General features: G+C 40.6%; 3 protein-coding genes across 9 annotated transcripts in view; 1 reads left to right on the forward strand and 2 right to left on the reverse strand.

The window, feature by feature from the left end:
• The window catches only part of LOC116843713, a 52126-nt gene extending 44621 nt beyond the window's left edge, over positions 1 to 7505 (reverse strand). For both annotated transcript variants that reach the window (XM_032814381.1, XM_032814380.1), the window contains exons 1-2: positions 6800 to 7505; positions 4179 to 4226 (exon numbers count right to left, since the gene is read on the reverse strand). In XM_032814381.1, the coding sequence (XP_032670272.1) occupies positions 4179 to 4226; positions 6800 to 7099 (348 nt within the window). In that variant the 5' untranslated portion in view covers positions 7100 to 7505. The remainder of the gene's footprint in view (positions 1 to 4178; positions 4227 to 6799) is intronic.
• Positions 1 to 22849, forward strand: part of LOC116843714 (mediator of RNA polymerase II transcription subunit 27) — a 35185-nt gene that overhangs the window by 10637 nt on the left and 1699 nt on the right. Inside the window, exons 1-2 of one of the 4 annotated variants that reach the window (XM_032814383.1) lie at positions 21873 to 22205; positions 22580 to 22780. In XM_032814383.1, coding sequence (XP_032670274.1) covers positions 22608 to 22780 — 173 coding nt within the window. In that variant the 5' untranslated portion in view covers positions 21873 to 22205; positions 22580 to 22607. Of the gene's footprint in view, positions 1 to 21872; positions 22210 to 22579; positions 22781 to 22849 lie in introns of those variants that run through there. The other 3 variants (XM_032814384.1, XM_032814382.1, XM_032814385.1) reach the window with 3 other exon arrangements.
• On the reverse strand, positions 9485 to 21048 carry LOC116843710 (breast cancer type 2 susceptibility protein homolog). 3 transcript variants are annotated; one of them, XM_032814360.1, is made up of 13 exons: positions 20911 to 21048; positions 20461 to 20735; positions 20286 to 20388; positions 20040 to 20193; positions 15671 to 19953; positions 14597 to 14747; positions 13876 to 14097; positions 13229 to 13439; positions 12268 to 12425; positions 11915 to 12174; positions 11578 to 11761; positions 10125 to 10406; positions 9595 to 10026 (listed from the first exon to the last, which is right to left on the reverse strand). In XM_032814360.1, the coding sequence occupies exons 2-13, from the start codon at positions 20549 to 20551 to the stop codon at positions 9595 to 9597; spliced, it is 6531 nt and encodes a 2176-aa protein (XP_032670251.1). In that variant the 5' UTR covers positions 20552 to 20735; positions 20911 to 21048. The 3 variants fall into 3 exon arrangements, with proteins under 3 accessions (XP_032670253.1, XP_032670254.1, XP_032670251.1); XM_032814362.1 differs by lacking the exon at positions 20911 to 21048 and having other exon boundaries at positions 9485 to 10026; positions 20461 to 20886; XM_032814363.1 differs by lacking the exon at positions 20911 to 21048 and having other exon boundaries at positions 9485 to 10026; positions 11915 to 12150; positions 20461 to 20885.

Genomic DNA, 22849 nt, shown 5'->3' on the forward strand with positions numbered 1-22849 from the left:
CCTTCCGGCCCTTACGGAGTACCTTCTTCGGCCGATCGTATCTTATCCGGCTCGACTCGTAAAACGTGCGAAACCGTTGGCGGCGGAGGTCGGGGAGAGGGGAATCACGGACGGGAATCACGATGCGTGTCGCGGCGTGATGTATGCGTTACGCAGGTGTGCAAATGCAGGCGGCAATGAGGTATCTTTCGCGCGCACCTCCCGAGGGTGAGTGTATAATGGTGTCGTTCTTATGTGAGTGACTGCTTAATCGCGCCTACCGTAATAAAGCTTCTCCGCCAGGGACGCGCGCAGGTAGAATTCAATCGTCCGCGAGCGAGTGAGCGAAGACGCGCCACCAACTCGACAAAGCAAACCGGTATCTTAATTCCGCGCGGTGAATCGTCACGCCGATTTTTGCGAGATCCATTCTGCACCTTGCTGCGTGACGACTTGCGTGTCTTGGAGGTCCGCTTGGCGGACGACTTGCACTCTTGGAGGCTCCCGGAGTGGAACTTCGCTCGAAAGGTAGCGGGACTACTCGGTCACTCGAATTCGAACGATGTTTCACTCATATAGAGTGAATTCTCCACTCTGGATCGTCGAGTGGACGTCTTCAATCGAAATTGAAGACTGAGTCTGGTATGATCCCAGAGGAACGTATTCGTTCTAATTGATTGAGACATTTGCTCTTATGGAATCAGAATTCACTCTAAGCTCTTGAGTGACAGTGCTTTCATTATTTCCACTTTAAGTGGAAATGCCATTTTTCCCTTTTGCGTAAGATTTTACTTCAAGAAATTTAGATAGTGTACTTTCTGAAATAAAATTTCTCTTGAAAAGCAAAGTGATAACCGAATCACTCGAAATCGAGTGATTTCTCACTCCTGTGGAGTGAATTCTCAACCCTGAAAACATTCACTCGTTGAGTGAATGTTTTCACTTGAAACCTTCACAGGAACAATTCCACTTTGATCAAAGGAAACATTCACTCATACAATGCATTTTAGACTTTAGACTTTAGACATTTTAGAGTGAAATATTTACGACTTCAAGAGGCAATAATTTCACTACTGTTTCGAATGAGATTTTTCACTCCAAGAAATTTAGAGAATACTCCCTAATATTCTTGGAGTAAAATTTCACTTGAAAAGTAGTGTGGCCACCGAGTCATTCGAATTCGAGCGATGCTTCACTCACACAGAGTGAATTCTCCACTCTGAATCGTCGAGTGAGTGTTTTCACTTGGAATTGAAGAGTGAATCTGATATATTATATTTTCCCAGTAGCATATTCACATGAATCAATAGAGATATTCACATACACATGGAATCAGAACCATTCTAAGCTTGAGCAAAACATTCACTCTTGCGATTTCGAGTGGCAGTATTCTCATTATCGCTTCGAGAGAAAATACTGTTACTTTTTATTAATTTTGAATGAGATTCTATTCTAAGATTTAAATTAAAAACTTAAATTTGCAACAATGTGTCAAGCAGAATTTCGTCTCCGAGAAAAATTTTAAGACCAACCCAGATAGCACAAGATGTTCTAAAGTCTGCCAAAATATTCCCAAAATGCCCTGAAGGAGTCCTGGAACGTCCTGAATACTTCCAAGAGGATGTCAGGATTGTGCTATCTGGGGGTATTCATGATTATCCTAAGTTCATCTTCTCTGTAGCCAATAAAACGAGCTGTGCAGTATCTAAAGATGAACTTAAGACAAACTTAAATACAAAACTATGAAGAATGTTCTCGACGAGTTGGGTATGCGTATGTTATAATCCTCGAGTATTCTCCGGGTTACATAGCGAGTAAAATCAAGGATGGGACGCTACGGCGAATAATTCCGCGGCGGGGAGCGTCGATTCGTGTCCGAAGTGCAAGAGGGCGATTGTTCTGGCGCGAACAAAGGAAATTTGTTGGAAGACTAGCAGCATCGGCTGTTTAGCGCGACCTTTTCGTTTCACACGCGAGTCAAGTCGTCGTTGCGGTGAGGGAAGAGCGAGCGAGGGAGAAAGGGACGGGAAAGGGATGATAATTTTCTCTCTCGTACCAGCATACACGGCTCTTTGCAGTGTGGGATCGAAAAAGCAGGATGATGACGTCAGACACGAACCCGCTCCGGTCACTGGCAGTCGGACGAGCGCGCACGAACACGCGCGCGTGCATTCGGATAGGTCCCACAAAGGCCCCCGGTCCCTCCGACTGATAATAATTACGGGAGGGGCTGAAGCGGACTTCCGCTCCACACATTCGATCTGGCCGCTACGGCCACTCGGCCCAGCCGCGAGCGAAAAACCACCTACGGATATTTCAGGAACGCTCGATCTCTCCGCGGCTTCACCTTGCCGGCTCTCGACGTTTGTCGCGCCGCGACTCGTGGATTTTTGCGCAACGAGAATCGCGAGAAGCCGTGAATGCCGAACCTACGACATCCGAAATGCGGACAGTCCGAAAACAAAAACACTGGCTAGAACACTCGGCGTCTTCTAGCCTGGACGAAATATTAGAAATTACGACCGACACCTGCGAGACTCTCCTCGGTTCTCCACGCGTTCTCGCGCTACAATCAACTTCATTCGCGTAACGATCGTGGCAGGTTCCGAGAAATTGTTGCGAATATCTCGCCGAGCAACTTTTTGAGAAACTGTTTGTGTGAGAAAAGTGTGGCAGTTCTTTTAGTAGATCTCTTGGTGAGAGAAGAACGCAGCAGAGATAGTAATAATTAAATTGCAAGTAATAATTGGGAATTAGTAACGCAGGAAGCACACGTGGCTGATTACTTCGCGATGAAACGATGAATTAAACGAGTGAGGAAGTATGACTGTGAGATAATTACTTATTTTGCACGGGCCAAAGTCTTGGCGCTGGATAGTCCGTGGACTTCTAGAATCCACAGTAGGCCCAGAATAGATGGCCCACTCACAGCGCAAATATATGGTGGCCGGATGGTGCGACACAGGTCGTGGCATTTATCCCGACACTTCTAGGCGAGATCAGGTTGCTCTGATCATGCATGATTATTCGCGAACAGCGATGTAGGGAACACCGCATGGGCGGTGGAGAAACGAAAAAAAAAAAAGATAAGTTACTGGATTCCGACGCGCTTTCCCGCGGTTTCGAGTGATTAGCTATCCCCTCATCTGCGACAGCAGATGGGGGGCGGTTAACAACAAAATAAGGAAAAGCGAGCCACATGTTCTGTTACTTTCAGCACAAATAGTCGCAAACGAGAACGAATTCTCCGGCCTCGGCGTTTCCAGCTGTAAAACGCCATAGTAAAAGAACACCTGGTCGCTGCCCCTATCCTCTCGCTTGCTAGTCGAGATCGGAAGCAGAACCTTTCCGACAATAATTCGGCATCTCGCAGTCCGCGATTGTTTCGCAATCTGTCTCTTGGTCTTCCTCGCTTCCAGCTGTTCCTCACTTTCAGCTGCTTTCGAGCGGATTCCGGAGTTTAGCATCTGGACTATCCGGACTATCCAGATAATCTCGATGTCAAACTATATAATTTTTCCTTTTTTTATTTATCTCTTTTTTAATCTAAAATCTATGTCCAGGCACCTCGATTCTATTCGAGTAAAATTTGTTTCTTCGCGAAATAATTTCGAAAAAAATCTTTCTGATGAAGAGTTTCACGATTTGAATAAAAGAGCGTCAAGAAGCATGTTCTGAATGTATATAATCATGTACATTGGACAACTACGATCATTGATCGCCCAGATGCCATTATATGGAGTTGTTCGACAAATTTGAGTATGGATTTTTACGTAACATTCCAATAATTTTATAGTTCGGCATAACTTCACCCACTATTGGCCGTTTTTTCAATGGTAGCAGGGAAAAAACGAGAAAGTAAAGTAATACCTAACTACAAGAATATCGGCTTTAAATTCTTCGTAAAAATTCTCACGAATTTCTCGAACAAGCCATTACTTTATCCTGGATGTTTGTGGAAAATATACGACACGGTGGTGTCATCGGTTCCCTCAATTTTCATAATGCGACGCAACCCTCCCCGAGACTCACTGAGGGGATTGGAATCGGCGCGTTTAGATCCCCGAGAGACGAATCGCGTCGAACGAGAATAAGAAGCAGATCGGCGCGTGCATCCTTCCGCGCCGGGAACGTTTGGCGGAAAGATGCATCGAGGATGAATATGCAGTAATAGCCGGCGAGGCATAAAATAAACTCACCTTTCGAAGTTTCTCCAATTCATTCGCGTCCGAAGTCGACTGCGCCGCCTGTCAAGAATAGAAAGTATCAAATTATTTGACAGCTGCACTGCGTGTGTGTTTCTATGTGTATATATATGTGTGTGTGTGTGTGTGTGTGTGTGTGTGTGTGTGCGCGCATCGCGCCGAGAGCGCGTCAATCTTCAACGAGAGCGCCGCGGTGTATCCCTTTTATTTTTCTCTCTCAAGAGAGAGAGAGACGCGGGAACGTGCGGGCGCGTGTTACATCTTTCGACATTTAACGGGTCCAGCACAATGGCAGCTGTTATCCGGCAGAACTCCGTTTATTGTATTTAAATCGCGTTGCAAAATTCGCACCCGTCCGTCCGTCCGTGCGCTCCGAGCTCCAACGCGCTCCAAGGATTTCATCGCGCTTCGCCTCCAATTTCGTAATTAGTCGCGAAACGAGAACGCGCGCGCGCGAGCGTGAGCGTTCAAGTGCACCGCTATTATCGTTGTTTCGATGGTTCCCCACGATTCGTTGTGATCCAAGTCGCGATTACTTAACTTCGCTCCCCGATCGTTTCTCGAATAACAACGATAGTTCGGCGATCTCGTGCACGCGGGATTAACTCCGCGAACTCGAACGCCCGGGATGTCCCGAAACTGCGCAGCGTTTCCACGTGCACTACGTTGGTGCGAAAGGTTCACTTTTCTCTTAAATTCTCGTAGGAAGTTTGGACATTAAGTGGAAAATAAGAAATCTTGATTAAACATCTATGAAAATATAAAGTCATTCTTTTTTGTTTATTTTACTCGTGAAAATTGGTGAGCTTTTAATACCAATGCTTCAACGCATACCTAAGGATGTTGTATGCTTTGGTCTTTAAACGTAAATATTTAAACTTTTAACATAGAATATACATATATTGACTATACACACAGAAAAATGCATACTCCGTTCAAGCAAGTGTTTACTTGTTTCAAGTATATTTCACAAATTTATGTATTCAGCATTAATTTATCACACGTTTTCATCATAGTATTAAATTTGTTCAAAATATATTTTGTGTCCTAGTAAGTTTAGCAATCAAAAATATTAAGTCGAAACAAAAATTCGGTTTGGTTCTTATATAGAATCAATCAATTTTTTCTTTGATAATTTTATAATATTCTTGTAAAGAGAATCAAAATTCTTCTTTTGAGTATATGATAATAAACTTTTCTAAGACTTGTGATGATTATATTCCTAGATTATAATCAAGAGAGAGAAGACATTTTTTGCTAAAGATAAGAATAGATAACCATTACTTAGGCCCATATTAATAGTTGTCTCATGAAACTTATCTCGTGTGAAATACTCAAATTTTATTCAGAATTAGATCCAAGCTTTTTGGTTGAATTATGATAATTATGACATTCTATAATCGTGATTTAATTAAAAAATTTTCATCTAACTCTAAATTCTAATCTGAGTATTTCATTGAAGTGAGTTTCATCCAATAACTAATACGAGCTCTAGATTTTTTTAATCAGAGTTAGATCTAAATTTTTCATTTGAATTATAAGACATATATAACGTATCTATAATTAAAGACTGAAAAAACTCTCATTTAACTCTAAATACGAATTTGTGTATCTCACTTGAGATGAGTTTCAAATATTAACTAATAATAACTATTAATATGTGTCTTAAAAGAAAGGAAGTAAATGGAGTAATTTTTTTTTATCTTAGCTACAAAATTATGTTTTTCTGCGCTTGTGTACATACTTTATGTTGCAAATTTAAATATTCAAATTTGAAGACCAGAAAAATAAAAATATCCAGGATTAGGTAGTGTCTAGACATTGGTACTTTGACTTGAATTCTATGAAATTTAGTAATTGCGTTTCCTAATTTATTTGACAAACATGACGGACTTTTCATCATTGTCCACTATTCTGAACCAACTTAATAAATTTCTCGTCCAGAAGTTACATGCGATTTTAAGAATCTAGACCTAATATATATAGCACAATATCCCTCTTTCTTTCCCTCTGTCTTCATTTAGAACAGTGAATGATGTTTCGCGTGTACATATGGCGCCATGGATGCTCTATCATACCCTAGATCAAGAGTTGCACGATTTTCGGCTTAGATATAACGCTTGAGATGGAAAATCAAAATAAGTAACTCTGGTTACAATGGCGAGATTACAATGGCTTTAATTATAATGATTTCATTATTCATTATTAATTAATATGAAATTATAATTTCATATTCGTGTAAGGGGCAGGAAGTCTTGTAACTCTCAATGTAGAGAATGATGGAAACCGTCCACCTTTGGCGGTTTAGACACAACGAAGTCGCAAATTCACAAAACTGTCAAAATTGAAAGTCATTGCTGACGTGCTTGCCGACTAATTATACTATCAATTATTGTTGGTATCATTATGTATTATTATTTAGCGTTCCCAATTATATTATTGCTGTTTAAGAGCCCATCCATAATGACTGAATTTTGACAGTTCCGTGAGCTCCCAACTTGCTCGCGTCTAGACCGTTTCGCAGACCCGCTGTATACGGTTACCGTTAGCGCGACATTACGCGAGAACGCGCGACGCGAAAGAAAACACTGCAAAACAGCACAAAAGGCGTTCACCTCCTTCAAATCTCGGCGAGAGGCGGCCCGCTCGGCGCCGTTTGCCGGCTTGTCGGTGAAGCTCGCGGCGAGCGAGAAGAAGCGTGCGTTGTTGTTGTTGTTGTTGTTGCCGAGGTCCTCGCTGACGACCGCGACGGCGGCCGCGGCGTCGTGCAGTAACTCGTAATCCAAGGACTTGCAGTCGCGGCAGCCGGCGTTGCCGTTGGTGAAGGTGCGCGCGAACGCGCTCTTGAAGAAGCGACCGGGTGACACCTCGCTGCCGAGGGCGAACTCTACCTTCGGGGTCGTCTCGGTCGTCATCGCGTCACGCCGCGTTAACAAGCGATCAGAACCATACACGACGGGGCCGACGCAATCTGCACTGGACGGAAGGAAGACGGAAGGAGCGGAGAGAGACAAGTGCGCGCTCGTCCGGAGAGATCTCGTCCTGAGAAAGAGAGATAAAGAGAGGAGCCGGCGAAAGGAACGTAGTTGTCACGCGTGAAAAATGGCGCCGCGTGACATCGGTTGCTGACACACGTCGGGAAGAGAGAGAAACCGAACACGACACGATCGACTTCTCCTCTGCTTTTGCTCTTCTGTCCGTTTCTTCTGAGCGAGCACCTGACTCTGCCCTCTCGAACTCGCGGCTGTCTTCAGCTCGCTGTCCGTCGTGCGAACAACTTGCGAACAAACGAAATTCCGAACGGAGCACACGGCACGCCGGTGCGTGTCAAACTGAGCGCCAAAGCCCGCGCGCCGCGCCGTTCATTTCTAGTCGCTCCTTCTCGGCGACGTGTGCGCGTGCGCGACCGAGACTCCCGCGCGATCCGCTTCTCTGTCAAGCAACGCTCGCGGAAACGTGGAAATGCTCCGCTTTTCCCGACGTGATTGGAAGGTCCGATTGATTCAGAGAAATCTGATTGACAGGTAGTAATCCACTCGCGTCAGAAAAGGTGAGGAGTAATGTCTGGAATTTAAGATATAATCTGAAAGTCAAGAGAACGTGGAGAAGTGGCGACTCCACGCGATCATATTCGACAGTCGAATCTTTGGCGCCACCAGTCGCCGCGAGTTGAATGTTAATTGTACCAAAAGATTACGATTTTTCATTTGCCACGTTTAGTTGACAAATAGCAACTTGCTCGCGTCAAAGTAGAAACATCTGAATGAGTTAGGTAAATGCGAGTAAATGGCTGCTCTACGCAATCAAATTCAACGATAATATCTTTAGCGCGAAATATGCGAGTTAAACATTAATTGTTGCGAAAATTATACTGCCACCTTTTACCCGTGAACTCTAATTGACAAATAACAATTTACTCGCGTTGAAAGTGAGGAGTTAGGGAAATATAAGAAAATTGCAGTTTCATGCAATCAAATTCGGTAGTCAAATCTTTGACGTCAAATATGCAAGTCGAATGTTACTTATTGTAAAAATCCTTATATTTCCTGACTCGTTTAACGTAATACTCAACTCTTTGGACACTTTGTCGAACGGTTTTTCAACTTTCCTGTTCTTTGTACGTTTCTTCTTCCTTTTTACTGTGTCTTCTTCAACGAAATAGACATTAATTTTTACATTAGTTACAATAATCTTACAAAATGTATATACGGCTATGAACAGAGTCTGAGTATACGGAGGCAGAGATACGGTATTTCTCAATCCACACACACCGCGGTTTTCCACGGCACGGAAATCTTCCCTGCGCGAGCAGCGGACTCGCGCGGCTGACTCCGTTGTCCTATTACGTAGTTAGATTTAGGAAACTGTAGGAATGGTCGAAATAACCCGCCGCGGACAAGATAATGACCCGTGTGCGACGCCGTACACCTGAGGATCAGTGTACGGCGTTTCCCGGATGGATATCTCACAAACGACTGCAAATTGTCGCTCTGAACGCGTCACCGTATCTTCTTTCCGAGGAAAATATTATACGATAACGGGCGAAATGAAGTCACAGAGTATTTAACTTCCGCGAAGCGAAACGAAGTATCTCTTTTTCTCTGTCTCTCTCCCTCAGTACATTTTGCGTTAATTTGTTTCCGAATAAGCAGATGTGTTGTTAACATCGAGATTTTGAGCTGAATGAATCTCGAAAAGAAAATCTCACAAAGAAACTCTGCTGGTGAGTGCAAAAAATCTAGAGTCGAATTGATAAAAAAAAAAGATATAATGTATTACTAACAAGTAAATCTAAATTACTAGCAATGAAATCACAATGAACTCATTTATCCTCCACAGCAAAATGAAACATTTTTGTTGCACTTGTTGATGATAGGAGTGAGAACATTAAAAAGCTATAAACTGCCCGCGAAACTCAAAGTGGACTAAAATGAAAAAATGTGACCTAAATATTTTTTGTACTTCTACATTTGTGCAAAATTAGAAAGAAATCGAAGTGTAACTTTGGAATAGAATTACTTGTCAGAAAGGAATTCTTTTGATGGATGCGAGTAGAAAATGCGAAAGTGAAATTAGTAAAAAAGAGATATAATGTATTACTAACAAGTACTCAATGAAATCACAGAGTATTATTCTCTATAGCGAAATAAAACATCTCTCTCTTTCAGCACTTTTTGCATTAATCTGTTTCTGAGTGATTAAATGCGTAATTAACGTCGGGATTTTTAAGCTTTTGAATCTAAAAGAAAAAAATTCAGAAAAGGACTCTACTGGGTGTGAAATATGAGAAAATGCGAGAGTCAAATTGGTACAAAAATAGTTTATTATTAACGAACACTCAATAGTTATCGATATATGTACAACGTCTTAAAGTACCCGTGATAGAAAACAAAACGAACAAACAATTATGTCACTGCTTCTCCGGCGACAAACAGGAATTCGAGCCAGACTTGGTAACGTTCGTCGACGAACTGTCGGTCGAGTTGGCGTCCGAGACGCGAACGGGCGATCGGTAATCCAAGGAGACCCTCTTGGACGATCTGATGACGATCGGAGATAATTCGGGTGGCTCGGCGTAGTACTGGAGCTTGTCCAGCCGCTTTTGTATCGAAGAACTGCTCGCGACGTAACTCCAACTGTTGTTGACGGCGGTCGACCTCGGCGTCGACAGCGACGGCGTGTGGTCGACCGGTCTCTTGTCGGAGCCCGGGGCAGAATTGTATATTTTAATCGGGGTATTTTTGTCCGGCGCGTAGCGCGTCGGCGTTCTCGTGCTCGCCGGTCTCTTCTGCAACTCCACGTTGAGCTCGGCGGTGCATCCCTCGGCGTACGCGGCCGGATCCTTGAAAGGCAAATCGTTTGACACAAAACACTCGCAAGAAAGAAGCGAAATGAAGGAATGATCGGGAGAGAAAATCGCAAGAGAAAAAAGAGGCGTACCGTGATCGAGCCGCGCAGACTCTCGAAGGCCTCGTAGAGATGATTCCGCCGTGGATTGCGCGTGAAGGTGCTCTTATCGGTGCAATACGCCACCGGGACGTTCCACGAGGTCGCCCTACGCCATTCCAAATTATTGCACGCCACGACAGAGCCGACGGTGAGAATCTCCGCGTAGCCGTAACTGGCTATCCCTTGCCAAAACATTATCGAGAGATATGAAGACGAGTGGCTCGAGTCGCTCTTCGGGTATGTTAAGTGCGCGACTTCGAAGTCCTTCATACCCTATAGACACGTCGTCGAGTTATCATTTTATATACATTGAGTGTGTCGCGAGTTTTGCACGTACAAAATTAACACAATCATTCTGAAAAGGAAAAAAAAATTCAGATATCCAATCATTAAGAATCTTTGAAGTCCATAAAAGTCGTCACAGGATGACAATCGCGAATATTTTATCAATTATATTTCTATACTCTATATTTTTCATCTATTTTGTGTGTGAACATATTTTTCTTGCTTCTATTCTTTTGTTCTTGTCTCTGTTCATCTATGATTTTATTTTGTATCGTATATATTTTATTCATATTTTATTTTGTGTCGTATATATTGTAAATAAGGGGCTTTTCCTCTTGAGTGCATTAATATTATTCTTAAAAAGATTATAGGAGGACAATAATGTTGATAAGGTATCTCAAGTGTTGACAAATTTTTTAGTCTTTTAATGTTCGTGGGACATTAATTAATAGCCACCTTTCCTATTAGCCTGCCGCAAATAATTATTCGCGACTCATTCTGCAGTAGCTTGAAAAATTCTTGGTTAACATATTAATATATTAATTACCAAATACGATATGCTAAACAGATACCTCTATACTGAGGGAAAAAAATATTTAAAAAAATTAAAAAATATTCGGTACTAATAACATACATTTACTTAAATCCAAATTATTTTATTTAAATAGAATAAACAATTGTTTTTTTATGAAAAGCTAAGAAAATATATATTTTCTTATTTGAGCATTATTTTATCAGTGTAACTAAATATGTTATTAGTATCCACTAAATAAATACTTTTTATTCCTTAGATATTTCTTTTCTCCGTATGGAATTTTGCAAATTTCGCAAAAAACAAGTAACACATAAAATGAAAGGAAAGTCAATTGCATTACGGAACGTCGATTCATTTCTCGGTTACAAATTCTACAGTAATTTTTGCCATAAAATTCTCTCCGTACAAAAATGTGAAAAGAATTCTCTGTTTCATATGCCAACTGCTCGCGTAGATTTTCTTTTTTTCATAAGTTTTGTCCAATAATAAATAAAATTAATCAACATATCAGAATAACACGTCGATTTCAAAATGGCTTTGGGCACATAGTTACCCAATGTCATTGTGGCAGTCAACGTGTTAAGAGAAGAGAACTCGGAAACACTGGCGGTGTGGCACACTTACGTAAGGAGCGGTGCCGACGGCGCAGACGAGACCGACCGTGTCGAATTCCCCGTAAGGCGGCGAGAACTCGGGACTGGCCATCTCGCGAAACGAAGCGCACACCCGGGGCGGATGAGACGTGTCGCGCATCGTTCCCGGATTGAAGAGCGCGCAGCGACCCGCGGTGAGTTGTAGCTCGCATCCCCTGTTGTTGGACGAATGGACGTTGCGTTACACTTTGCACATGGCATTTTGCGCTCGTGAAATCCGCGTCGGGACGTTACGCTGTCGCGCGGCATTGTAATTGTGCGGAGAATCGCGCGACGTTGTAATTGATCCTTTCGCGGCGGAACGGTACCTTTTCCCGGCGGCGGTGACGTTACGCAGTGAGACGCACGCGCCTTCCTTGAGGGCGTCGACGACCTCTTCGCCGGGCGACCAGATGGAGAGGATGGCGTGCGCGTTCCCATCGCACACGCGAACCTTGAGCAACGGCGAGACATGTCGCGGCGCAGGCAGGCTTTCGCGCAGCTTCCACTGCAGCTGTTGCTTGTAGCGCTCCTTCTTCATGTGCAGTTCGCGCAGCAGCTCGTCCTGCCGTTTCGTGCCGGCAAATTTCTGTTTTGTAAACGTGTACGTTCGATAGTCCCCCGCCTCTCCCGTGAAAAAAAATATGTCTGACGGTATCATCAAGCGATCGGAAAGTCATACCTGCGCAGAGCTCTCGCTATCTTTGCCCGATCGAGCCGTCAACAGATCCTCCTCCTGGAAGTCCTCCTCGGCTTTGTCGTAGAACGCCTCCGCCTTACGTCGACATCGCTGCTCGTATTCTGTCTGCGCTTTTTCCTCGCTTTTGGCGTTTCTGAGGACTGTCGAAGGCGGCATAAAAACAGTGCCAAAGATTACATTGAGATGCAAATATCGTCAGACTGATACGTTGACCGCCACGTGAGTTTCCGCGGAAATTCCGTCATTTACTTACGAGGATTTTGAAAAATGACAAATCTTTTGCATCAATCTAATGTTTAGAAGAATACTGAATAGAGAAGAACAAAAGTTTACGGATTCTTTGCAATACTTTATCTCGATATCGCGTTTCGTCCTAGTCGATATACTAAAAATCAAATTTTTATTCAAATTAAATACTGCAATATTGAAATGAATACAAATTATATACGCAAATGAATTTCCGCTGATCTGCTGAGAAGAAAAATAGAAAGTAATTTGAACCGAAGAATTAAGGGGATACCGACATAATGCAGTTTCGTAGTTTGCACTGTTTTTATTAAAAATTGACATTTGTACTTTCACTATGTGTAAAAGCGTTTAGAATGGTTTCTACACGAAAAAATGGAAAAACAATGAAACTGCATTATCCAACATCCCCTTAATTCTTCGTAGTTCAAATTACTTTCTATTTTTCTTCTCAGCAGATCAGCGGAAATTCATTTGCTTTGCAACAATATCACGTATATAATTTGTATTCATTTCAATATTCCAGTATTTATAATTTGAATAAAAATTTGACTTTTAGTCGGTAAAAATTTGATTTCTGCATTTCGGTATCTGACATTTTCTTAATATAACGATACACCGAGAATTTGGGTCTAATGGGGCCCACATGTGGCAGTCAGCGTGTTAAAGCAAAAAAAAAAACTGTGAAGTGCCTTACCCGACTCTCCGGATGCGGATTTCTCGTGATACAACATCGGATACACTCTGGCGACGACGATCGTCATTTTGCCGATGAAGCCGCCGCTCGGACAGACGTCGCGCAGTCTCACGGGTATCGGTCCCGAGGGCGACGCGTATCCCAATTTCAAGTCCCATCGCGCGCGTCTAGTCGAATTCGTGTGCAACTTGAGGCACACGTCAGCCCGTGCCTGTGCGCCAGACAAGAGATTTAACATTAAAACTACCGAGTATTAACGACTTATTTCTATCAAAGCGGCCAGAATGACAGATTTCTAAAAAAATACGTAATGCACAAGAGGAAAAATACTGATTTATTTTATTTTATTCAACGTCAATTAACTCGCTATCAGGATCACACGTGTATGACGCATTCATAAGATAATAAGATGATAAGATAATAATAAGATAATAATAAGATACTAATAAGAATAACCAGGATTAGATGCGTGTCCGCATATTGATACTTTCGCCATAATTTTTATAAGGGATTATAAATAATGATTTTTTTATAAGAGATTATTTTTATAAGAGATTATTTTGACTGCTTAGCTAGCTTGATTGGTAGAGAAAGTTGTGATATTAAAAGCGGATCGCGCGTGCCGATCTCGACGCAGAATAGCTTACCTCCAACGGATAACAAGCCACGTCGCAGTTGAGCAGTTCCGCGCCGTACACCAACAATTTCGTGCCCTCCCGTACCTTGCCGGTCGATACGTTCTTCACCATGCCAAGGTCGATGCAGGCGGGTATACTATACCAGCCATCAGTTAATTCGATCTTCCACTTCACCACTCCTACGCGCGGACTCTTGCCCACCTCTATGGTGGAATTAGCTATGACGCTATTCTGCAAATCGAAATGCATTAAGCGTACGATTTGTCAGCCACTATTCGTTCTCGCGTTCTTGGTCTGATATTGAGTTTTACGACTGATTTTGTTTTGGGTGTAAGCACTGCGTCTGCTACAACGATCAGCTGATCTTAACAATCAGCTGATTTTGACAATCAGCTGATTGCCCTTGGCGATCGCCATTTTGATGATCAGCTGATCTTTCTCGACAATCGCCATCTTGACGACCAGCTGATTTTTCTCTTGGAGATTTTTTTATTGTTGCACGTAAATTATTTTATCTTTTTGTACGGTAAATATTTAAATAGTCCGTCGTGTGATTACTCGGGAGTTGTTGAATCTAACTATAACAAAACTAATAACAAAACTATAACAAAAAAAAAATCTTTTGTTGAATCTAATATCCGTTTGACGAATGAACCTTATCTTTCCGCGAAATCTAAAATCAATTTCGACATTTGCGCACCCGGACTGTCAATCTCAAATCGTACGTTACCTCCATAATCGACGAAACACACAAAACCATCCTCTTGGACGCGACGTCATCCTTCTCCAGGATACGTCGTATAGCCGGTCGCTGGGATCGATCTATTTCTCGATCATAACGATACTTTAACTGCGCCATCACGTGCGAAGGTGTTAACGCTCTACAACACAAGAACGAATAATTATTGTTCAGAAAGAATAAAAATCTTAAAATATCTTATATTGAAGGATAAGACATAGACATATTGAAGGATAAGGATATTCTATATTGAAGGAAAAGACATAAAAATAAAAGATATTTATTTGATTAGTATCAATAACATATATTTACTTATATTAATATATATATACATATTTTATATATAAAGTGTCTGACAATTCATTACACACACGTGCAGGTAGAACTCATCAAACTGAATCCAAAATCCCTCTACCATTTCGCAAATAACCACGTAAAATTTTACGTTATTATTTTGAGTTATTATTAGACAAGATAGGTGCATTATCATGCACAAGCATGCATTAATTTTCTTTAATTACTAACTAGAAACCTACATAGTTATTTACAAAATGGCAAAGAAATTTTGTTTAGTTGATGCACACAATCTGCACACAACAAATGTGTAATTTATTGTCAGACATTCTGTATAAAACTTTTAATATATAAAAATATTTGTATATAATACAAATTATATATATATATATATATATATATATATATATATATATATACATACACATATATATATCTAATACATAGAATATATATATACATATTTTCGCATTTGGAAAAAATTTCTCTCAAATGAGAAGATATACATTTTCTTAAAACCGTAATTTTTCATAAAAGCAATATTGTTGATTCTATTTAAAAAAATTATATATAAATAAATATTTTATTAATATCCAAACCAAATAAATATTTTTTATCTTTTAGATATCTTTATTCTCAATACAGATATCTTAGAATTATTAATGCGTTATTTTTTCGACGATCGAGAAACTAGCCAAGTTCCATCGATCACCTAGACCGATATCGCAAACAGATAAAGTGATCAAACAGAAACCAAATAGATCTCTTTACCTGGACAACTGGGTTAAGCCGAACTTCATCCTGTCCATCGACGCTAACTTCCACACGATCCACCGGTAATGATTCTCAATCCACCGGGCCGGGATAAGATTCGGGTCGACGCCTGGACTCGCGAGGAAGGCACGCAGGAACTCCCAGACTCCCACATACCCGTTCTCGTCCATGATGAGGCGCGCGCCGTCCTTCAGCTCTAACCCGCGGACGTTACTGCGCGCCACGTCGCTGCCGTAGAAGTCAGAACAGCGGAGCTTGTAGGACGCAGAAGTCGCGGCGGAGATCGCCAAGATGTTCGGCGGTATCCGTTGATCAATGAGTTCCTGGCAGGTGCGCGGCGTAGGCGGCGCGCCTTTGCCAAGATCTCTCAGTGAAATGCGAGTTTCGAAGTTGGTCTGCTTAAGGTGGTACAGATATCCCGTGGATTGCTTCGACTTATGCCGTCTCTTCCGGGTGATGATCTCCTCTTGCTCCAACGCGACCTCCAGGCGATTTTGTAGTATCTGCGCCGACTCGTCGATAAAGTCCATCATCATCTGCGTGTCGCCGTAATCGCTGTTACTTTCCGGCTTCTGCCCGTCCGTCTGCATCGTCCTCTGCGACTCCTCCTCGTGAGTCTTCTCACGACGAACTGGCGCGTTCTCTCGTGGCGGTGCTATCGTGGTGCTCGCGTTTCCCTGCGATTGGTCCGACTGTGCTGCATCGTGCTTGCCCCTACGCTGCTCTAGACTCCAGCGCTTCTTCAAGGCAGGCTGCCTCCCTATCACGGGACTGCCCATCGCGTCCGGCTCGGAGAACTCTGAGGCATCCCTCTTAGGCGAGTACAGAAAGGAATCCACGGGATCCTCTTGGTTCTTCTCATTCGAACATTCCATGTCATTTACCGCAATCATGGTTGATTCCGCGTAAAATGTTTCAATTTTTCTGTCTTCCGCGTCGTCATCTACAGACATTTTGCTCGGGATGCGAGAATTTTCCAATAAGGTTTCCGTCAGGTCGTCCATATCGACAGCGTTCGAGCAGTCGGCAAATAACTTTCTACCTTCGAATTCATTGCTGAATCGCATCTTTTTCCAGCCGGACGCGAAGCCCCTGCCAAGAGGTGTGCTGTCGTCTGAAGTCAATTTGCGTTTCTCTGGGAAACACGATTCCGCTGGGGAATCTAATTGATCCGCGAATAATGCTTGCGCCTTGGAGAACGCTTGCTCAGAGACACCGATAGCAGCACCACGAGCAGTTAGAAATTCAACATTTGAAACTTTTTCGTCTTCTCCTCTGACTGTTTCGTTGTTAATATTAGATCTTTCCGCAATGTTGGATTCTGGTAATCCGTCTAATTCTTTCCTTAATAGCGATTTGGTTCTGGATAACGCTTGCTTGGAGATGTTGATAGGCGCTCCACGAGCAGTTTGGAACCCAATGTTCGGAGTTGTAACTTCTTCATCTTGGATATTAATTTCTTGTACGTTAATTTCTAATGGCTCGTCCAATTCTTGTGCAAACAGCGATTTGGCTCTAGATAACGCTTGCTTTGAGATGTTGATAGGTGTTCCACGAGCAGTTTGGAATCCAATATCCGGAGTTGTAATTTCTTTGTTTTGGATATTAGCTTCTTGTGCAACGTTAATTTCTAATGATTCGTCCAATTCTGGTGCAAATAACGATTTAGCTCTGGATAATGCTTGTTTTGAGATGTTAATAGGTGCTCCACGAGCAGTTTGGAAGCCAATGTTCGAAGTTGTAACTTCTTTATCTTGGATATTAATTTCTTGTACATTAATTTCTAATGGCTCGTCCAATTCTTGTGCAAACAGCGATATGGCTCTAGATAACGTTTGCTTTGAGATATTAATAGGTGCTCCACGAGCAGTTTGGAACCCAATGTCTGGAATTGTAATTTCTTTATTTTGGATACTAGCTTCTTGTACAATGTTAAATTCTAACGATTCGTTCAATTCTTGTGCAAACAGCGATTTGGCTTTGGATAACGCTTGCTTCGAGATATTGATAGGTGTTCCACGAGCAGTTTGGAATCCAATGTTCGGGGTTGAAACTTCTTTATCTTGGATATTAGCTTCCTGTACAACGTTAACTTCTAATGGCTCATCCAATTCTTTCGCAAATAACGATTTGGCTCTGGATAACGCTTGCTTCGAGATATTGATAGGTGTTCCACGAGCAGTTTGGAATCCAATGTCCGGGGTTGTAATTTCTTTATTTTGGATACTAGTTTCTTGTACAACGTTAACTTCTAACGGTTCGTTCAATTCTTGTGCAAACAGCGATTTGGCTTTGGATAACGCTTGCTTTGAAATATTGATAGGCGCTCCACGAGCAGTTTGGAATCCAATGTTCGGGGTTGAAACTTCTTTATCTTGGATATTAGCTTCCTGTACAACATTAACTTCTAATGGCTCGTCCAATTCTTTCGCAAACAATGATTTGGCTCTGGATAACGCTTGCTTCGAGATATTGATAGGCGCTCCACGAGCAGTTTGGAATCCAATGTCCGGAGTTGTAATTTCTTTATTTTGAATACTAGCTTCTTGTACAACGTTAACTTCTAACGGTTCGTTCAATTCTTGTGCAAACAACGATGTAGCTTTGGATAATGTTTGCTTCGAGATATTGATAGGCGCTCCACCAGCAGTTTGGAATCCAATGTTCGGGGTTGAAACTTCTTTATCTTGGATATTAGCTTCCTGTACAACGTTAACTTCTAATGGCTCGTCCAATTCTTTCGCAAACAATGATTTGGCTCTGGATAACGCTTGCTTCGAGATATTGATAGGCGCTCCACGAGCAGTTTGGAATCCAATGTCCGGAGTTGTAATTTCTTTATTTTGAATACTAGCTTCTTGTATAACATTAATTTCTAGTGGCTCGTCCAATTCTTTCGCAAATAACAATTTGGCTTTAGATAACGTTTGCTTTGAGATATTGATAGGTGCATCATGAGCAGTTTGAAATCCAATGCTGGGAGCTTTTACTTCTTGTTCTTGAACTGCTTCATTGGTGATATTAACTTCCTCAGTGACATTGATTTTTAATGGTTCGTCTAATTCTTTTGTAAACAATAGTTTTGCCTTAGATAATGCCTGTTTTGAAATATTTATAGGTACACCGCGAGCAGTTTGGAATCCAATGTTCGAATTTTTTATTTCTTGCAATCTATTTTCTTTATTATGAATATTGGTTTCTTCCGCAACGTTATTTTCTAAGGATTCGTCTAATTCTTTTGCAAACATCATTTTCGCTTTAGATAACGCCTGCTTTGAAATATTGATAGGTGCACCGCGTGCAGTTTGGAATCCAATACTCAGATTTTCTATTTCTTGTAATCTATTCTCTTTATTATGAACATCGGCTTCTACCGCAGCGTTAAGTTCTAAGGATTCGTCTAATTCTTTTTCGAACGATAATTTTACTCTAGATGACGTTTGTTCATAAACATTGCTACGAACATCATTAGCAGTTGAAAAGAGAAGCATACTGTCTTCTTTATCAATACTTTCATTTGCAAATGTCCGTTTAACATCTTGTAATACTTCTGAGGAGAGTGATAAATGCTGATCCATTTGTTCTACAGAATTTTTCTTATCGAGTAACTCATGATTTTCTTTTTGTACTTCATCTGTCAATCTTTGTATCTTTGTTTTAAATAATGTTTCCTTTGAAATGCTAATAGAACTATGTGCAGTAAAGGAACCAACACTCTCCTTCTCTTCCTTATTTAAATTTAAGGTTTGCGACTCTTCTCTATAGGTATTTACAATGTCTTGTTTGCTGTTATCTTGTAGAGTACTATCTATTGTTGCTTGCTTCTCGTAATTGTTAACAAATGATTTATCTATATTACTGAAAGAAGCATCATTATATAACTTTTTAGCTAAATCTAAGGTATCAGGTACAGTGTCTCTTAGTTGGTTGAAATTCTCATTACTATGTATTTTTTCTATCCTATCATGAACTTGAGACTTATTTCCATGAGCACTATCAATATGAGGTATTAATACTGTAACATTATCTTGTGCTACAAGATTAGTATTGTACTCAGCAGCAAATGGTGCTTCTTCTTGTTTACCTACAGTAATATTTTCACTGCTAATATCAGCTGATGTATCAATAGATATGGAAGATCTAAATATACAGCGTCGCTTAGGACGCTTTCGTACCACTCTGGTGACTATAACAGGAGAATCTGAAGTAATTTTATTGTCTGTACTCTTAGCAGATGAAATATCAGGTGTGTGTTGCTCAAGTTTAGGTGTTTCCCCTGTCTGAAATATTAATAACTTAATATTAAGATATATATAACAATGGACTAAAAAATATATATAACACAAATTGTAACAAAATATATTACATTTTTTGGTGCACTCGTTGAAAACCTTGCATGTAGCTGAGCTGTTCTGTCAGCTTGTGGTGTTTCTAAATCACTAGTCCATTGTTCGTTTATTTTATTCAGAAAAGGCACTAAACTCAACGGTGTAGATGGAATTACCGCATTACTTGGTGTTCTATCATTAAAAATATAAATCAGTGATTCAGAGAAATCAAGAGAAGCTAATTGTGTATTTGATGTACATAAATAGATAAAACTGTGCCTTACATTGCGTTTGAATTGTCAATCGATGACAAAGGTGTTTCAGATTGTAAAACTGAGATATCCAAGGAGACATCAGATCTGTAATTAATTTCTCTGCTCTCATCATCTGGAAATTCAGGTGTGTGAGAGAAACGACACTGTTCCCACGCGTAAACAATTCAAGAAGTTTAATTATTACCTGAGAACAATTCGTCGGATTCGTCCTCGTTTGTCATAAATGTATTCGCGACTGTGTCATTGGGTCCTCCAGATCCCGCTGTACTACTCATATTTGTATTTTGTTCGTCAATTCACTTTGGTTTGACATTTGTAATCAAAATTACCTTTTCTTGTCACGTGAATAGTCGTAATTTTTTGCACCATCGATGATATTGCTCGGAATTTAAAAGCAGTAATAAAAGATGTGCTGAAGCCGCTTAATATCAACTCAAAGAGATCGTATCTAATAACTAACTGAAATTCATAATAGTCACGTGTATTCATTGGGTACATCCAGAATCATACAAGTGCTCACTGAACATTTTAGTAAATAGCTAGAATTTTACTCGGAAATAAACATTTGAAATAAGAAATTGTCTGAGATGGCAGTAAACCATATTAAATGAAAATAAGAAGTTATTTCACATACTGTCGAATCGTATTAATTATAGAGACAATGCTTTAAAATTAAAAAAATTATAGGTTGTTTAATTCTTTATTTAGTCATACTACTTAAAAATAAGAAGTCCTCTGACTTATGCAGAATTCACACCGCATCCGATGTCCGACATACGACATCCGATATCCAATAAAAGAATAACTTTCCAATGGAGAATTGAATCCTCTATTAGAAAACTGTTCTCCTATTGGATATCGGACGTACGTCGGACATTGGACGCGGTGTGAATCCTGCATTATAATAGCTGCGTTCGGCATTGTAAACCGAAGACGTCGGATTGCTCTTTTACCTCGAAAATGCACAGAAGTGAGAGAGATACAAGATCTTGTATCTTTTTCATTTCTATGCATCTTCGAGATGCATAGGAACACACACTTGCATAAAGGTATAATGCACACGCATAAGAAAATTGACCAATCAGAGTCCTTCATCTTCATCGTGGTAATAAAAATGAGGACTCTGATTGGTTCATTTCTTTATGCGTTATGTATTATGTTTTTATGCGAGAGTGTATGCTTCTCGCTTTAGATTTACAATGCCGAACGGAGTTGTATCACGAACTTAGTTTGTCAAGGGCCGCGTTCCGAAATTCATTGCCACTGCTGAAATTCTATAGTATACGTCACATGAACTATTTTCAGTACTGGCAGTGAATTTCGGAACGCCAAGGACGGTAGCGACTAATGTTCACTCGTGCTATTGGAGAATAAAATTTGTCTGACTCATCGTTGAAGCGTGCTACTTAAAATTAAAATCTCGTCTAACCCGCCGTTGAGTTGTACCACGACCTCGTTTTCTCAAGGGGAACGGTGGCGATTCGTAGTGGAGGTTTTGGAACTACACTTTGTCATAAAATAAAATGACCCGTTACAAATAAGCCCGTTATCTCGCGTTTTAGTTTCGAAGCCTCCGTTACGAGTCGCCACTATTCCCCTTGAGAAAACGAGGTCGTGGTACGACTCAACGGCGGGTGAGAAGGGATTTTAATTTTAAGTAGCACATTTCAACGACGAGTCAGATAAACTTTATTCTCCAATAGCACGAGTGAACATTAGTTTATGTAAACATTTTCTTCCACTTATTAGTGAAATATACAAGTCTTTTTGACTATCTAGATAGAATTTATTGAAATTTGGAAATAGTGAAAAGCTAATTCCAAATCCTTCCACAAAAGAGAAATTACTCATCTATTTGTGAGTGTGATTAAACTGTTGTTTATATTCGATGTGCTAAGAGAAGTGTCACAAATCTTGCATTAAAAAAGCGTTAGTAAGTTAATAAAAATTAATTACTCTTTGTTACAATATTTTATACGTATAATTGACAACGTGCAAAATATAATAAACATAATTGGTTCTTGCATTGCATCACGCAAGAATAAAACAGAAAATATGTTGCTCCTTAACCTGCATTAGCATACAAATAATGCACTAGGGAACGGATAAATCAAAGTTTAAGAACTATTGTTTGTGAAAACGTTAAGTAAAACATTCAGAGTGTCATTTGATAATATGCTTTATTATTATTTACTAAATTCAAATTACTAGTTAGATATTGTGAAAATATTGTGGAAAATATTGTGTTGTGTTGTATTGTGTGTCAATTTATCATATATTGAGATCTACATTGTATTTTGCAGCAATAGTACAATTTTGTAATCGACAAAAATGGAACAACTACAGACTGCACTAACAGCTATTAAGGTCCTTCGTTCAAGTGTTGGACAAGTGTTTGAGTCTCTTGGAAATGGTCTACGGGCAGAACATGGAGAAGAAAACAAAGAATCCAAGTATTTGCTTGAATTGCAGGAATTGTTAACCACAGTAAATCTTAATTTAAGGTAAATTAAGGCAATTGGTAAATTAAGTCAATAAAGTAAATTCTAGCAATGACTAAGATTGAAATATTG

Source organism: Odontomachus brunneus, unplaced genomic scaffold (assembly GCF_010583005.1).
Source record: "Odontomachus brunneus isolate Ranch 3 - 2012 unplaced genomic scaffold, Obru_v1 Obru_scaffold_035, whole genome shotgun sequence".
In the NCBI taxonomy this organism is placed as follows: Eukaryota; Metazoa; Arthropoda; class Insecta; order Hymenoptera; family Formicidae; genus Odontomachus; species Odontomachus brunneus.

Coding starts and splice junctions, on each gene's coding strand:
- LOC116843710 (XM_032814362.1), bottom strand. CDS start 20,551: ATGAGTAGTACAGCGGGATCTGGAGGACCCAATGACACAGTCGCGAAT. Junction 19,954..20,039: donor CAACGAGTGCACCAAAAAAT/GTAATATATTTT, acceptor TTAATATTTCAG/ACAGGGGAAACACCTAAACT. Junction 14,748..15,670: donor GGCTTAACCCAGTTGTCCAG/GTAAAGAGATCT, acceptor CTTGTGTTGTAG/AGCGTTAACACCTTCGCACG.